The sequence below is a fragment of the Uloborus diversus genome, chromosome 1, assembly GCF_026930045.1.
Source record: "Uloborus diversus isolate 005 chromosome 1, Udiv.v.3.1, whole genome shotgun sequence".
In the NCBI taxonomy this organism is placed as follows: domain Eukaryota; kingdom Metazoa; phylum Arthropoda; class Arachnida; order Araneae; family Uloboridae; genus Uloborus; species Uloborus diversus.
The window spans coordinates 272,236,776-272,255,680 of record NC_072731.1 but is presented as its reverse complement, the minus strand read 5'-3'; the positions used below and the strand labels follow the sequence as shown (position 1 = coordinate 272,255,680).

General features: G+C 37.2%; 1 protein-coding gene across 1 annotated transcript in view; it reads left to right on the top strand.

Annotated features, from left to right (window-relative positions):
* LOC129220821 (transmembrane protein 184B-like) overlaps window positions 1-4,009 on the top strand; it is a 30,046-nt gene extending 26,037 nt beyond the window's left edge. The window contains 2 exon segments of the mRNA XM_054855255.1: window positions 1,147-1,391; window positions 3,703-4,009. Of these exon segments, the coding sequence (XP_054711230.1) occupies window positions 1,147-1,391; window positions 3,703-3,939 (482 nt within the window). The 3' untranslated portion in view covers window positions 3,940-4,009.
* The last annotated feature ends 14,896 nt before the right edge of the window (window positions 4,010-18,905 follow it).

Below are 18,905 nucleotides of genomic sequence, written 5' to 3'. Positions count from 1 at the left end.
GTAATTCGGCAATCTGCCAAGTAAAGACGATTCCACTTGGATGAATCTAGCATTGAAGAAGGGAAATTAATGATGTGATTTTGATGCACGTGTTTTATAATGTCAGTAGTGCCTTACCCATTTGTTGCATTCTCAAAAATAAAAGAAGGGGAAACAAAAATAGTTTCCATGGAAACAACGAAAAGGAAATAAAATATTTTCATTTCCTTCAGGAATGTAAAAGCAAAATGGTATGCTCAAAAATTTGCTGTGTATAAATAAATAAATTAATTAATTTTTGCCGTGAGGATATAGATCGAATATACTGTAAACCGGGGTTACTTTGATACAGGTTTCGCATATTTTGTATTGTAGCACCCTCATTTTTCAATATATTTCAACAATTCTTGAACCAAACGATAGCTTAACATCTCGGTTTTAAATTGCCGTTTGAAATTCTTCGATATATTGAATAGGGAGGGAGGGAGTCATTTTTTTTTTATTAATGTTACCCCATCATCTGGGGTTACTTTGTAACAACGTGTTTTCTACATCTAAAACGACTGTTTCGGTGGTTTGTAATAAAGTTACCCCATCCCCACATAAATCAGTGTTGCCAAAACCATTTTACTGTTTCAATCAATTGGCGATGTCAACGCACTCTGAAAAGTGATTCTTGAAACCCTGAGACCACCAGGGGGTCGCCAATTGTAAAATTAAGCCTGCCAGAATGGTTCAAAAATAAAAAACAGGTTTCTATTAAGTTACCCCCGTCAGTCTAAAGTAACTCCGGTTTACGATACTGTGCAAATTTTCATTTTTACAAAATAAGGCAAAATATTCGAGTCAAAAGTGCACACCTGAAACAAACCGACTAACGTCCCTACAAACAGATACAGTGAAACCTGTGTAAGTTGGCCACTTGTGGTGCAATAATTTAGTGATCAACTTAAACAGGTGGTCAACTTATAGAGGTTGATTTATATGATACAAATGTAATTCTGTGCCTGAAAATAGCGGTCAACTTAGACAGGTGGTCAACTTTACAGGTTTTACTGTACGTCCTTTTCCGTCTGTAAACCGGATATTAGACTTTCCGTGCAATCGATGGTGAGACAGTATCTGGTTTCGGGGTGCGTAACGACTCTCTCTCTCTCCCCCCTACAGGCTTCGTGCTGGCCGTCCTGGAGAAGGCCGGAGTGATCGCCCCCATCTTCTCGAGCAGGGTGAACGCGGGCCACAGCGCAGGCACGGTGTCTGCGGGCATCCAGAACTTCCTGATCTGCGTGGAGATGTTCTTCGCGGCCCTGGCCCTGCGCTACGCCTTCCCCTACAGGGTCTACATGCAGGACTGCCCCACAGACGCCAGGGGGCGCTCCGTCACCATGCAGAGCATCTCCTCCAGCCTCAAGGTGAGATAGAGGACGTCCGGAAACGGATTTACCGTATTTTCTGTTGACCTTACAAATTGTATCTAACTCCCGTAAGGAAGGTAGACACCAAGTTTAGCAGATGCCTTCTATTTCACATTTCTGTAGCTATCAAGTGAATGAAATGTCAGATCTCAAATTGTAAGGTTAAATCGTTTTATTTATAAATCCAATAATTACCAACTGTACATAAAATCCAACTTCAGTAAATAGTATAAACAAGTATGAGGGATTTCAACACTACTCAAATCAATCTTCATGTTCCAAAAGAACATCTTTCCAGAAAAATATTTGACACCCTAACATGAATTATTCTAAAATGTTTCAGAAAATTTTAAGCCCCTAACTCTCATGGCGAAATCCTAAAAGCCATCTCCTCAGTGCAGGACGTCGCTTCAACGGCCAACGATCCTCTTAAAAATATGACTATCGTCAGTCGAAAATGAGAAGAGGGATTTCCTTCTCATTCCCTCTGCTTATATCATACAGCGCACTCAATGCACATCACTCTGGATATGCTTACGTAAGAGCCCATCTGGATCTTTCCGGAACATTCGATTTGCCGCGGAGCTCAGGAGATTACGTCACACCTCCGCTCATGCTGTGACGTCACATCCTCCTTCCCGACGAAACACGTCGTTCGAAGTCGTTCCGATGTTTACACGTGGATTCTCCAATACGCGATTTGAAACGAGCGTCCTTTAAGGGACAAGATTAACTGCCTTTTCATTATTAAAGAAATACAAGTGAGTAAAAACATTTACACTTAGTTTACACTTAGCTTTCAAAATGAATTGGTGAGAATATTTCTCAAATAGACATTTTGTGGCTATCATTTTCCCGTATATAATCCACGGGGTTATTGGTTGAAAAAGTGTGAAATTAATGAGGTGCGGATTATACGCTGCTGCAGATTATCTGCACATTTTTTTTCCCTTCCTCGACACCGACGCATTGAACCTCAATATTGATAGACATTGGTAAACGATATTCAACCGCATTCTCATTCCTAATGTAATGTAAAATCGTCTCTCTTCAAATGAGATTGACTTCTCGACTCTTTCGTCACGTGTGAAGTTTCAGTTTTAGGTCGGCATCCTTCGATGCCCAACTACACATGGACATTAATTTCTTTGCATTAACCATTTATTTTCAACCTCGTATTTCGTGTTGCGTTACTAACGACTGGCTTATTTGTCATTTTGCCACGTCCACACATTGGCTGTGGTGGGAAGGTAAAGGGCAGTATCTGCTGAAATGAGTTTTTGAAATATTCAAAGAAACTCATTTTGTTGATTCTAACTAAAGGGAAATGTTGGAATTAGATGTTTCTTTTTTTTTTTTTTTTTTGTGCTTTAATTTTGGCAGAAGACAAATGATCGAGTTTGTGCAATATAGCTCAAGTACAATCGATGACACAAAGTGAAAAGACTTCCTTAAACTTCTCAAGACTGCATAGCTTATCAGAGCCACACTATATAGAGAGGTAGAACTTATATTGGAGTGGAGAAAAGCTCTTGGGTGTTTTATTTTCACCCCTATTCTGTTTTAATAAATACCCTGCTATATCCCCATAAATGTAATAGCCAATGATTGAGTAACCCATGACTTTCAAAATTGAAACTTCCGCCCCAGCATAGGCGGCTCGTAGGAGGGGGCAAGGGGGGCAATTGCTTTCTCACTTTCAATAGCAAAGGGACTTTGCCCCGCCACTTTTCTAAGTTCAAAACTAAGGGTAGAATAAAAAATAATAGTGACGATCTATTCAGGTGTTTAAAGAAAGAACTGACTTAATAAAAGCTTGTTTTAAGTTTCTTTCATGTTAATATTTCATAAAAATTAAAATGGAACTTTGGTTTTTTTCTTGAGGGGGGGAGGGGTAGGAGGGCATCTTTTTTCTGTGGCCATCTGGTTCCGTTTTTCGAGGCCGTTTCTCGAATATTTAGAAGAAGGTCATTAATAATAACGTAAAAATTTAATTGCCCAATTTTTGAAGAAAAAATTCAAGCTTTAAGAGTGTGTCGCCCCCAAACCTGCTCTCCCCCCCCCCGAACCTCCTTTGACCCCCCCCCACTTATTTGGGGCACCAGCCACCTATGCGCCCCAGCATGATCATTTGATAATATGGGTGGTAATGTTTAATGTACAGGGAAAGGCTTCATTGGCTACGTTCAAATGCAGAAGCAATTTTCATCCGTCATGCCTTGACGGGCGATTTTTCCGTTAAAAATAATGATTTGTTTTTCAATGACGGCAATATCTTGTCTTTGACCTCTGCTTTCAATCCTTTCAGGAGACAATGAACCCAAAGGACATCATGAACGACGCCATTCACAACTTCCACCCCCAGTACCAGCAGTACACCCAGTACACGGCCCCGGCCGCCCCGGCCCCCCACTGGGGCAGCGTGGGGGGCGGAGGGGGCGCCCCCCGCCGCCCCCAGCCCTCCCAGAACCGCCAGATATCCACCATCAGCCACGGCTACACCGAGAAGTCCACCCTCCTGAGCTCCGACGACGAGTTCCAGTAGGGGGCGCCACCTTCGAGAGATTATGTCCGTGTTCCATTCCCCTGCTTGGTCTGTGTGGACTGTTCCCCGCAGTCCGACCGGATGCCTGTGGCCCCCCCGGTGCACAGTGAATCCGCGAGATTGGGAATGCCCGATGGCGCAGTATATTGTGTCGATGGATCCGAGAACGTTCTTTGCCGTTCTGATCTCCGATGACGAAATTGATGAAACGAATTGCAGTTTGCTGCAAAAGAAAGAAAGTTGCTGCAAGTTTTGTTAGTTCCCTAACATAGAGGGCGCTAGTTGATGTTCAGTGGAGCGAAGATAAAGAAATGGCGACCGCACGGGAGAAAGTGCAGTGCTGTGATTGGCGTAAAGAAAATCAAACATAACGAGGTGAAACAAATTTTCTGGCGTTCAAGCTTAACAAAATTAGCTTAAACAAAATTTCCCAAATGAGGCATTTGGTAAATCTAGAACCCCTTGATAAGGATGAGCCAACTTACCGGACATTTTGGTTCCGAGGCAGCATTAGATCCCACCTTGTTTCTAGTATTTATGAACAACGTTACAATATTTGCTGGTTGCTATATCGTTGAACAATTGATGATAAGTAGAGTAAAATGTCTCTTAAGGTAAATCTAGAAAGATAACTTAATTTACGAATTCAACAAAAATGTATCAGGAAATGTGTATTGTAATGAACCTCATTTTCACACGTAATTTGTATTAATTAAATCTTCTTCATCTACAGAATAAAATAATCAAACACCAATCAGGCAACACATCTATAGCTTGGGCACCCATTTTCTGCAACGAGACTTTTGTACAAATATGAATTTTGTCCCCCGACCCTTTTGGAACCAAAATGTCGGATAAGTCAGCTCTTGTTATATAGTGGCCTTGGGTGAATCTTAACGGTACAGTTCATGAAATTTCTTTGTGGGGGGTCAAGGGGATTGATTTTGTTTAAGCTAACTAGAACACACTAACTCCTGCACAGTTGCCATTTTTGTTTTTTTTGCTCAGTAGTCGGGCTCTGTACTTTAATCAATGAATACCAAAAGGAACTTTCAATCTTTCTTTTGCTGCAAACTGCATTTCCCCTCCCCTGTTAGCACTTTTGTTATAAATGTTTAGAGTCATCCAGATCCTTCTCGACCACCCCCGTATATTGTGAGGACATCGGGAAGCTGTTGCAATATCAATCAATGTTTGTAGTAAATCTGAAAGTTATTGCAATATTACTCGACGTTGGCACAATATTGGAGATCTGTATACAATATTATTCGACGTTGGCACAATATTGGAGATTTGCATACAATATTATTCGACATTGGCACAATATTGGAGATTTGTATACAATATTATTCGACATTGGGAAGTTATTGCAATATTAGTTGACGTCGACACAATATTACAGTGTGCTGTTTGGGTAAAAGAACAGGTAAAATGAAGTCACACGATGAGCTTCATTTTATTTGTGGTTATCTTTGTATTTAGTTTATTGTCTGTGAGATGTTTTTCGATCTCCATGAATATCGGCAGACCCGAAACCCCCGTATTCTTGGTGGCCCCGAATCGCGTTCCGATACTTAGATATGAGTTCCGATGTTGTTCCACTAATGATGTTGTGTGATGTTAATTTACAGTATATGTTTGTTTTGAACTGTAATACAAGTATGTTTTTAAAATGACCAGAAATGAGCGGTTTTTGTGCTCGTGTGTGAAAAGGTTTCGTTTTTTTGTTATCGCAATTTTCAAAAAAGGTTCAGTTTCAGTTATGATTTCTGTAAATTGTTGCTTTTATTCAGAACTGAAAAAAAGTTTTGCTTTTATGTATGGAACCTTTTATCTGTAGAGGGTAAGTTGGACCTCAGAAAGTGCAGCTGAAATACATTTGAGCCACCATGTGTACGTATTTGGCCTTTGATTTGGAGGTCGCTTTATCTAGTCACTCATTGGACATTGCTGGAATATAAGAGTGTGCAACAAATGCCTTTTATTTTATTTACTTTCTACTTTATTTACTCCTTTTTTACACCTTTGGTTCTGTGATACTTTTTATTTGTTCTTGTTTTCTGTCTCCTCGAAATTATCCCATAATAAAAAACTCGATGAATTCAAATTGGTGGAGAAATTTTTTCTATGGTACTTTTCGTTACAGGTACGTTACTTGGCTTGGCGAGTTGTTTTCTGTTTACTTTACCGAAATTTGAAAAAATGCTAACATCGTCACCATGTTTGTTTGGTTTTAAAGTTTTTTGGAGTATTTAGTGTTGATGTATGACTCGGCATATTTATTTAGCCGATTGTTTTACATGTCAGTGGAGCATAGTTGTTTGGCAAATTATTTTGATGGATTCGTGTTATTCAATAGCTAGCTTTTTTTTTTCTGGATTGTTTTGCTTGGTTTTGTTAAAAATTCCACTAAAAAGACAAAATTAAGTCATTCCTAAAAGCTTTAAAAAAATCAAAAATGGAGACAACTCTGCCTTGCCAAGTGGCCATTTTATGATGAAGTATCGTAGTTTCTAGTTCAAAAGATAAACTTTCTATTTTCTTGAGTGAAGCCAAATTTTTATTTGTCAATTTAAAATTTATTTTCATGCTCACAAAAAATTTGACACTGTAGGACTTCTTAACCATTTGAAAGTTCAGATGACAGAGGTTCTAATGAATGGTTTTTAGTTTTTTTTTTTTTATTATTATTACTACTATTATTTTTAACCTCCGTACTAAACGGGCGGACAAAATCTGCTACTCCGAAATCTCAAACGAAGATCGTGATGTTTTTATACAAGTGTTCCGTGTCTTCAGTTAGTACTGAAAAAGAATTAAATGTTGTTTTGAAATGTTTAGCATAGAGTTCACGTTTGCTTTGTTGTTAACTTTTTGAGTTCTACTACAAGGTAGAATGGGGATGCATTTGCGCTTTCTGACTTGTTTAGCTTTGAGACTTCGCGAAAAATAAATAAAAAAATCATTACATCGTCGCCATGTTTGCTGTCCATAACTTTACATGTTTATGGAGCTTTTTGAATGAATATTTATGGATGGCTTGGTACATTTATTCGTTGCTTTTGGATGTTTAAAAGTTTTTTAATAGCAAAATTTGTCTATTTAAGGAGTTATTCTATGTTCTAATTTTAATGAACATTGAATGATATTTGATGACTTATTTTGTTATATTCAATGTTTTTTAAAGCTCAGTCTATTTAGTGGTTTATTTTGCATCTTACTGGAACTTTTAATCGCGTTTAGTCAAATGTTTTGTTTTGAAGTCCCTTAAAATGACAGAATGCATGATATCGCCAAATGTCACTCTGTTCCAACAAAAATTGCAATCTGCAACGAAAATCTGCAAATAGTAGGATTTCATTTTAATTGTAGGATCAGGACCCAATACAGGCTGATTTTGCTACCGTTTTTCGGTACCTTCACAAAAATCTTATTTTGAAATCGGTACTTTCACAAAAATCAAGTAATAAAATCAGTAGCTTCACAAAAACATCGAAAATTTCACAGAAATTTGCATTTTAAAATATAAAATTTGTCTCTGTTTAAAATAAAATATACTCATAAAATAAAATTATAAGCAGGTTTATATGAACAATCGCTTAAATAGAAACCTTTTTGTGGTATTTTAACTCATTTTTAGCTGTTTCACGCCAAAGTGTATTTATGCAATATTATCGCAATCTTTAAACATCTGTTTTGAGGAGCCGTTTTCCTCATCATTTCCTATATTGTACACAGTACATAGACCATTAGGCTGAAATTACGGTGGTATTTTTAGTACTTAGGTTTTCAGCTCCCCCCCCCCCCAAAAAAAAAAAAAACGAAACCTGTTAAAAATAATTCTAGATGACATTTACAGTTTTCGAATTAAAATTTCACTTGTTCCACTACTTTTACAAAATTTAGGATGCGCCTAAAATTTCACAAAAACAATGCTGATAAAAAAAAACTTTCACAAAAATAGAATGATGCAATACTTTCAAAAAAATAGGTAGCGAGAAAAATATCCTGGATTGGCCCCTGAGAATATTGTTGCCTACTAGCTGAGGTATTCTACAATTTTCCGGCTTTGCATACAAGTTCTACAACTATTTGGCTTACTGCCCACCTACTCGGCTCCAAATAGTGAAAAAACTAATCATACTTGTGTATGAAGATGTTTTGTAATTTCAATCGCATTTTCCAAAAGGAATCGTTTTTACCATGACGATTTTCGTTAGTCGTTGCTTTGTACCGGAAAATTTTGTTTTTCGATTTATTCGCAAATGCGTCCCTATTCTAGCCCCCAAATGAAATGTTAAACTAAACGTCTTCAGTAATGAGCCTGATGGTGTCAGATGCGCTTGAACGTCACTATGATGTGTATAGTCTCATGTACATCGTTACAAAAAAATCACCCTGTTTGTACAAAGAAATATCCCCCTCAGACAATGTCGTAGAATGCTTATTCTCCATTTGAGGCGTTGAGAAGCAGAGGGATGTCAGTGGACATTTTCAAGTTTTGAGTTAAAAGCATTTAAAGATAAGGTAGCCTTTCATTGACTTTTTTTCTGAATCATTCTGTATAACAGAACCCACCAGGGCGACTAGTACAAGACAGAGGAGAGGTTCACCTAGCGTTTGTGTACTGGTTATCTCCAAATTTTTCAATTTGCCACTTACGTCCCTTTGCTTCTCTCTGCCTCATTTGTCCTCCTCATAACATCTGTTCCTCGATCAATGCAACTGTTCTCTCAGCAGTGCTCATTTCTACAGGCCGGAATCGTGTTTGAACCTGTGTGATGTTCCAAAGGAGGCTTTTAGAAGTCTTTCGCTCAGTGTTGCCAGATTGGGGGAAATTTCCCAATTTTGGGGTAATCTCTTGCTGTCTGGAGAAATTTTGGGGAAATGGGTTTTGAGGGGAATTCTTGGGGGAGAAATTTTTTCTTGAGGGAAAAACCTGAGAAAAAACAATCTTCAGGAAAAAAGAATTTTTTTTTCGTATTTAAATTTGCATATTTCTGCGTGAGTAACTAGTTGGTACGTGAAATAGGTAAAAATAAGTGAGACTGGTGAAGATTGTTCTTGGAGAAATATATAAAGTTCATAAATTAAACGTACAGAAGCAGAGTGAAAAAATATTCGGCTATTTCTAATTTCTCTGCCGGCCAGAGCCATCCAATCAAATCCAATATGAGTAAAAGTCCTTTCTTGATGCAGGCGCTTGTGTTTATGAAGACAAAAAAAAAGATCGAAAATGAAAAAAAAAAGTTGGGGAATTTTAGAAGAATATTCGGTTATTTGGGGAAAAAAAATTTTCAAGAGAAAAAATGTCATACGAAGAACATTCATTTTATGAAAAGATTAATTAAAAGATAATTTTTTAATTTGGGGAATTTCAATAGAAATCTTCGCTTTTTGGGGGGAAAATTGGAAGGGAAGTTGGGAAATCTGGATTTTTGTGTGTGTGTGTGTGACCATCTGGCAACACTGCTTTCTCTTTGAAATGTTCATGAGCAGAAGTAGGCGATTCTCAAAAAAGTGTCCCGTGCGTAACGCTAAGTTTTTTATTTTATTCAAGTAACTATTAGTTAAATATGGGATTAACTGTTAAGCTTTAATAGTCTATTAAAGCATGTATTATTCCCCAACAGCATTATTTTTTGTAGGCTTTGGTTAACTGGAAAAACTTAAAAACTGAGTATTACCCACGGGACATTTTTTCAAGAATCGACTATTTGCTGTTACAAATCAAAGCATTTCTGTATTTTGAAGTCCTGTTCGATCTGTAAAACCTTTTCGAACCAACATTTCGTTGCCATTTGAAATGAAATGTCACTTCTTTGCAAAACATGTTTAAACACGTTCCGGCCTGTTTTTTTTTTTTTTTCTTGCAAAATGTGGAAATGATTCCTGACAGTTCTCGAGGATTCCAGCTCGTTTTCAGTCAACGTAACTAAGTGGACCTTTAATCGGGACTCGCGCAGAACGAACTCGGATTTAACGATAAAATCGGAAATATTTGATTGGTACTAGTGATGTTCTGGATATCCGTATCCGCAGATATCCGAGGGAAAATAAAGATCTGTATCCATATCCGTATCCGTTATTTTTTGACGGATCTTTTCTATTCTAAAAATTCTTAAATATTTGAACAAAAGATTCTTTAATTCCGTTTAAATTAGGTTTTATTCCCTATTTAAATTATAAAGTATTTCAAAAGCTAATTTGTACTTTTTTTTTGGGGGGGGGAGCATGCGTAATGTTTAAATATTGATTTTAAAAAAATACTTTTCATAAAAAAAATAAATAAATAATGTCATTCAAAAATAAATTATTCGAGGATTCTATCTCGTTTTCAGCCAATGGAACCATGGGCGCCCATATGCAAAATTGTAGGGGGGGGGGGGGTCTCAGATATTTTAACCATGGTTTAGCAGGATATTTTCCCCATGGGGGCAGATTTCAGAACAGATTACAGTCATTAAAATTTGACATTTTTAATTATTTATTCATTAATGGCTGGAGAAGAAATATTTTTATATTTTTGCAAAGAAAAAAGTACTATAAGCAAAAAAGTTCTAATTTCCAAGGAGCGGCTCGAGCCCCCCCCCCCCTTGCCCCCCTATATGAGCGCCCTTGAACGGAACTAAGCGGAGTTTTGATCGGGACTCTCGCAGAACGAACCCTGATTTAACGATGAAATCGGAAATATTTTATTGGTTCGGTGTTAAGTCTATGGCAGCATAACTCTCGTTTTTACGAGTTCTGATTCATAAAATTTCTATCGACTTCCAAACCAGCCAATCCTTCCCTTAGAAAAATTCCTTTAACATCATAATATCAATGGAAAGTCTAAATATTGACACAAAGTGATGACTGTCCTTTTCTTATTTTGTGGATTAGAGGAGCTTTTCAAAATGATTTATTCATTGATAGCCAATGTTGTCACTTCTGAAATACTTGCTTCAGAGGATATTTCAGCTCAAATTCAAGCTAAAGCAGATGAAAAAATAATAATAGTAAAAGTGACAAAGACAAATATGAATGATTCCAATCAAGTTCCTTAATGACTTTTGATGTGTAGAGAAACGTCAAAGCTTCTTGACGCCAGGGGTGAAAACCACAGGGATGCTTTGAAATTATTATTAAATTATGTAAGTACGTGTTACTTTATCCTGTAGAAAATTGCATTTGTTTATTGTATACAAACTCGTTTTTGTTTTAGGCATACTACTTAAAGTCATTTTAGTTGCAACAAATTGTTTCCTCTGATTGATCGTTAAAAATTAGCCAATTAATCGGTGCATCTCACGCGGTGGCAGACATTTTATTGGGAGAGATGGACTTCAAATCGGCATTCGATAGTCGCTGCCGAAGATCGACTTCGGAATGATTGGAATATTTTTCAAAATAAAAAGTGAAATCTGCAAATTGTAACCAGCATCGAATATACCGAGGAATTAAAGTTGGACATTTTAACCCCCATAATTCGAAAGTCACCCTAAATGAGGTTTGGTTATTTCGTAAATTTTGGATGCATTTTTTGTATTAACCTACTTAGAATCTGCGGTATTAGTGTAGCAGCAGAGCTATCACTCTAGGACTCTAGGCAATGTGTTCACGGAAAAGATAAACTAAATGTAAACAAAGAAATGCGCCATTTGGCAACGTCAATCGCATGTTTGGCTTGAACGAGAACAAATGGACGCCAAGCAGACTGCAAATACTATTTCTTTCCTTTTTTTTTTAATTCCAGAGAAAATCTGCAAAAGTGGCAAGCTTCCCTGCAACCTGTTTTCTTTCGGCCTCTCTTTTCAGTGAACAGAGTATAGTAAGTTCTATAATGAACCCATGGATGCCGCCACTTAAACAGTAGATAATGTATATGTATAAAGGGTTTCAGTGGCGCCATCTATGAAAAAGCCAGATAACTAGACCTGCTGCACTAATACTGAGTCATGTGACGAGCTTCGTTCAAAGAAGCGAGACAAAGTTTTGTGCTTTTATTTTTTTTTTCTCGAGAACTGTCTTCTCTCTGTGACAGGGCCGACGTTGAATATGCTGTTGTTCCATGTTACTTCGATCTCAGCTATGCTATTTGTTGTACTGTACATGATCTCGGTCTAAATATATTTATCGAAAAAAAAATGACCGTTTGATGTGTTTTATTTCTCATTCATCGAAAACACCTCTCTGAATTAAATTTCATTTCCGGGTTTTGTTGTTACTCATTCGACGCGATTCGGAGCGTAAAGAATCACAAATCAATTGCTGCAATTTTCTTTTTTTGTTTTACTAATTTTCGCACCATTTAAAATATAAATTCAAAATGAACAGGTTCATGAGCTGTTGAGGATCACTTCGAGTCACCCCAGACATGCAGTGGCGGTGATTCGGCGGGAGGGGCAACCACGCTCCCCTGCCCCCACTTTTTATGGTTTATTTATTTTATTTTGTATATCTGTTTACAAAAGATGATTTAGCACAAGCAGTAGTTTGTTAGTTTATGTATTCATTAAATACTGTTAAAGGCTTTCACGGCCGGCGTCAATATGAGGAGATAACAGTTCCGGGCTTATTGGCCGTGGTCTAATTTTAGTAATCAGGAACCTTAGTCCACCGGCTTGTGAATCCCATCCAATCAGGTACCAGGATCACCCAGCGGCTTGAATCTCATCCAATCAGGAACCTCATTCCACCAGCGGCTTGAGAACGCCTCCCAATCAGGACCAGCAGCGCAGCAGCAGTTTGCTTAAATACCGGAGCCAGGAATCAGTCTCACCAAACTCAAACCACTGATGATGGCTGCAGCAAAGCAAGCCGAAACGTCTGGAATTTCTACTCCAACTAGACCACGGCCAATAAGCCCGGAAATGTTATCTCCTCATATGTATTCATTGTTTAGATATATTAGTAAATCAGTTGTTTTACTTAAACAAGCCATACTTAAAATACACCACCAACTCAGTTATTCTAATAACTGAGCTGGTGGTGTATTTTAAGTATTTCTGCCTTAACCCTGGCTTAGGGGGGTAACTTACTACAAAAAAGCCATACTTGCTTCGGGAAATTATTACCTACCAAGTGTTGATGAAATCTCAAGTTACTTTGGGGTATATAATGTAAACCTAATTCATGTCTGAGTGTTTCTTCGGGGAGAGTTATTGTGTACATAATTTATCAAAATCTTCAGAAAAACGCGAGTTAAGTTGTTAGATATGCATGGCACAGGTCGCGTAACTAAAAAATACCCCCCTCCCTTCCCCTCTCGCCCGTGGGGAGGATTGACACCCACGCTTAACTGATATTTTTTCAGTAAGAGGTATATAACATGCTGGTGATTGAAACTTGACCCCCCTTTCAAAAATTTCTGGATCCGCCCCTGGAGGGTGCTCAATGACCAACTCCATTTAACATTAGCCGTAGCATAGAAAATGTCACAGATTTATAAACATTTAATTTCCCTAGCTGTTTTTTTTTTGTAAATAATTATTTTATTGCAATGTATATTCATATTACTAGTGCGTATTATAATGTGCAGCATTGCTTTTTTAGGTCAATGTATTTTTTAACCCCCCTCTCTATACGTATGAAGTTTGGGGAAGGGAGTTGCGTTGAGCACCCTCTTTTGGTTGAAAGAGGAAACTAAAATTCTCCCAGTATATTGCTTTCCACAAGGCTAAAAATACGGAGGGGTGTCCTGTTATCTTGGGGAAACTTTTTTTTGAGCAATCACGATTGCTTATTGTTCTCACTTGACTGTTTTGATGTGCTATGATTTTATTTTCCCGCCAGCACCCTCCGCAGCATCACCGTCGACCGGCTCCTCACGATGCTGCTCCTCTAGCGAAAGCCGTCTCCATCCATGTCCTACACACACATACACAACTACATACATACACAACTGCATGCACGCACATACACAAACACATACACACACGCATACATACAGACACCTACACACACAAACACACACATGCACACAACTACCCACACATTCATGCCTGCACACAGACACAAACACATATGCCTACACGCTACCCCCACGCACACAAACACTCATACACACAACTACCAACACTCATGCCTGCGCACAGATACAAACACACATGCCTACACACACACACATACCCCCCCCCCCACACACAAACACACGCCTACATGCACACACACTCGTGATTGCGAAAAGCATAATTTGAATTCAAAAAGCCAAAATTCAAATTAATTTTTTTTTTTACATATATTTTTGAACCACCTTAATGTTCAGACCAGAGGTCAGGAAACTGGTTCTGCAATATCAAGCAAAAGTGAAAAGGTACATATGTATCCAGCCATTTTAGGCCTAAATTCTCTTTACTAAGTGTTAGCAAAAATTTAAGAAGGCGCGTTTTTTTTTGAAACTGCTATTCAGAGCCCTAAATGTTGAAGAATGTCTTCGTAAAGCAGGGTTGCCAACTCCTAAAAACGTTTTCCCCTAAACTCAACCCCTAAATGCGAGTGGATAGATTCATGTGACGTCATAAAGTCAAGTGATCTTTCACTGTGACGTCACGCATGACAAATGAAAAGGTCACGTGACCATAGCTATTTTCGATGCTCAGTGAGTTTAAGGCATGTTTTTTTCATTTTTATGTCATTTCTGATCAAAACAAATGGTTCAAAAAGCCTCAAAAACTGTATGTAACTAAAAAAATGAAATAAAACAGCCCTAGTAGCACCCGATATCTTAGCGTCATCTGTACGTCATTGCCGTATATCGTTTCATCTACCCGATATCGTATATCGTTTCTACTGTATAGCTCGTCATCGGCACGATATCACACGAAACGGCATTTTACAAAATTGCTTATAATAGTCAAATATCAAAACTGTACAGTTATTTTATGAATAAAATGGAATAAATCAAAAATAATTCAGTTTGAATAAAAAAAAATTCAAATATTTGAAATTTCACGCACTTCTCTAATCGCGACGCGATGACGCTTACGTTATCGTTACAATGACGCGTAAACGATATAGGCAGATATCGCAAACGATGACTGCACAATGACGCTTGCGTTATCGTTACAATGACGCGTGATGATTTTGTCAATGGCACACGCTCTGTCGGATTAGACATCATTTTATATCGTGACCCGATGACGCAGCGATATAGGATTGGTTATTTTCACGATATCGTCGTACGTCATTGTAATTTCTTTTTTTTTTTTACTTGTACCCATTTATATTGGATAGTCACTCCTCTCTAAACAAGAAATTTCGAAAAATAACTTATTCTACGTTCGAAAATAGGTTTCATATTTTTTCATTTTTTTGTTTAAGGAATCAGGGGTTAGAAATTGTTGCCTCTTTCGCTTCTTCCAGAAGCCAGAGGGCGTTCGCGCTGTTTTCTAATTCAAATTTCAAGTGTAAACAAACATTTGCTTCGAGCGAACGTGGAAAATTTCATAATTAATTTTCGGGATCTACATTATGACATTTGACTGTTTAGTGTCAACAAGCTCTAAAATTCAAAGTCAAACTCTGAAATAATGAATCTGTGTTTAAAATTTAGACATTGTTTTAGCGACAGTGAGTTTGAATGCAAGGTAATGGAACGCTGTTATGGCTGAAACATGATTTTTTTTGTTGCTAATTGAAACTGAATCACAAATTTAATTCCTTATGCAAAGCTGCTTCAGTAAATTTATTTCAGATGAAATTCCATTAAAACAAACACTTGCATTGTATATAACTAGGTTTAGTATTTTTTTAAACGGTACAATAAAAATGGCAGATATGCTTGCCTGCTCCTGGATTATCCATCTCATTACTAGAAATGCTGCAATTTTGAATATTCTACAGCAAGATGAATTATAGTTTGACATTTTTCCCCCAATAAGTTTTGATTTTCTTATTATGTCCCCTCCCCCCCCCCCCCCTCCCCTGGCATTTTAAGAAGACCCTGTGCCCTCTTTTTAGTATTTCTCAGTACACTGTTCTTGCGGGGAAAAAAACACAGAAGATCTTGTTTTAAAAATAGGCCAAAAAGCACCGGTGGAATGGTTTAATTGATGGAAAAAACTGCTTTTCTTTTCTGCTAATTTAGTAATTTAAAACAGTTTAGTTGACTGATTGCAATTTTAATTTACAGCATATTGCATGCTTAATTGAAAAAAATGTTGTTTTTTTCTGGATTCTTTTCGATTATTGTTATCAAAATATATTTGTCCCAAAGCTATTGCATTGAGCGTTACTGTACTGTTTTTTCCTAACATTTGCAATGTGTATATGTCCATTGTCTCGCTCCCCGTAAAAAAATTTTAAATGATGGGCTTAGTGCGCACTAGAACTGCCTGAAATTCTACATTATGGTTGCAAGAACAGACAAGAAAGCTAGTGAAATAGAATTCCAGTATATACAGTGAACTCTCAGTAACTCAAAGTCCCAAGAACGTGGTTAAAACCTTCCAGTAATCAGCAGTTCAAGTTACCGTAATTTCCTTTCCTATCATTCTCAAGTATAATTTTTATTTTGTTTCTCAAGAATAGTGCCCGATACATAAACTATTATAACATGCATAGTTTGGATAAATTAAATATTAATATGTATTAAATAAAAATAACTTTACAGAGAACAGAATAATTTTTTTAAGATACTGTCACTTAATGGGGTAACAGATAAATGACTACACCGATTGTATGAATAAAACCTCCTGAAACCAAAATTTTCCCCATATATGCAGTTTTAAAGACAGGGCTGGATTAAGTTCCATATACACCCTAGGCCAAACTTTGAAATGACCCCCTACCTCACATCCGAACTATATCGAAATCAACCCCCCACCCCAATGGGGTTAGGCTCAGAAAAGGCCTCCTTTCTCGGATTTTACTTTGTCCGTAATATGTACAGTTGGCTCTCTGTTTAACGACGGCTTTTCACGGTCCCAGATAGTCCACTATAATGTTAAAAGCATTCTATTTAAGGACGCTTTCTACTTAAGGATGATTTTTTTGTGGTCCCTTGAAAGTCGTTAAACAGAGAGCCTACTGTATTTTTTATTTTTAAAAATATTTTGTAAAGCATCCTGCCATACTTTTTCTTTTCCAAAAATATTTAACTTTTAGTTTTCCCATAAAGGAATTTTCAAATTTCAATCTCAAATTTTTGTTCCCCCCCTGAAAAAGGAAATATTGATACTTTGGGCTGAGGTGGGTATCTTATGTATTTTTTTTTATTTACTTAAATTTAAATATGTCTCTTGAATTTCCTGATACACTTTTGTTCACCATTCATTTTTTACCTTAGGATCATTTATAACTGCTAGTATCTCTTCCTTACCATATTCTAAATTACTTTCTTCATTTTATTTATTTACTTATTTTTTTTCCTATTTAAAACATATTTTGGGGCATCCCATGTATTTTTATCCACTTTGTTGGGGTCTTCGTGATGAAATTTTGAATAAAAATGCTCCAAAAAATAATATGTTGGCAGCAAACTCCGATAACCGATATAATTATGAACAAAATATATAAAACTGTGTATATAATTTGCTATCAATTTGAAACTTTCACGCAATTAATGTGTGTGTAGAGAATTTAAGCAGTCTATGGCAAATATTTTGTGCAAAATAAGTGATATGTCTTGCAGAGGCGCCCCAATGGAGGTGTCATGAGACATCCCCAAACTTTTTCTCTCTTGAACCTGTGCAACATTTTTTTTTTCTTTCTGCCTTTGAATCTGTGAGCTCTTCGAGAGGACCCAGTCTAACCCTGAGCAAAGCTATACTTTGAAGAAATTATTGTTCAAATCAAAGATATTGAAAATTATCTGCTTTTACTGGAAAAGGACCTCGACTCAAGCATACACCCCCTCAGCTCTCCTCAAATAGCTTTTTTTCTGTCTAAATATCTGGTTGCATATCTATAAAGTTGAATTTTGCTTCTTCATAATAGCATGCCAGTTTTTTTTTTTTTTTTCAACAAGCTATTAATTTTTTTTCCCGTGACGTGTGCCCTTTTCGGCTTGCACTTTTAGCCCAGGGCTTAGGGTGGCCTATTGTGTAATCCGGCCTGATTAAAGACTCCAGCTTAATCGAATAATTTTCCTGGGTAATTGAATAATAGTGATCAGCTTTCAAATATTTTTGTTGAGAATTTTTTTAAATAAATTTGAAATTAGTAAGAACAATTATTGACGTAAAAATGTAAAACAATATTTTCCGCCCTCAACGGGCGAGAAAAAACTTGAATATTCCATCAAAACATTTCGTCTATTCTTATTGTTTTTTCTTGCTGCCATTACAAGAAGAGACTATAGTGCAGTCGTAGGGGTACATTTGAGACATAGAAACAACTTGGTATCAAGAAAAACTTAATTATTTTGGGACCAAATGGAAACTTCGAAATGAACGAATGTTTAAGTTATAAGCCTTCGAGTTATCGAGAGTCGACTGTAGTATAGTATTCTGATTTTTTTGCTCTTGAAATAGAGGAAGGCTATCATATTTCAATTTTTTGGCTCTTGGTTAAATTTTGCCGTAAACTAAAATTAAGGTTAAAACAGATTTAACTTTAGTTAAATAGGGATGACCACCTGAAGGGGGGGGGGATCATGGTGCCGGACTGCGTCCAAAAAGTTTTTAGGGGGTATTTTTTACCTTTTTAGGGAGGTTCTTGGTTTTTGGGGGGTCTTCGTGATTTTTAAGGGGGCTGGGCACTCCTGAGTTAAAACTGTTTTGCGAAATTCCTTAAGTGGTCTTAATCAGGGCTTCAATAACAAATATAGAGTGATTTAGCAGTAAGTTACCACTCCTAAGCTAGGGCTAAGGCAGAAATACATGAAATACAGCACGGTTATCGAGGCCTGTAACTATAAATTTTGGGCCCTCCTACAACAAAATCTGTATGCCCGCCCCTCAAAGGCCAACAGTGTAAATTTGCAACGTTAATAAGTTGTAGTGCTCATGTTTTTTTTAAAACCTCTTAAGGACGTGCCCCCC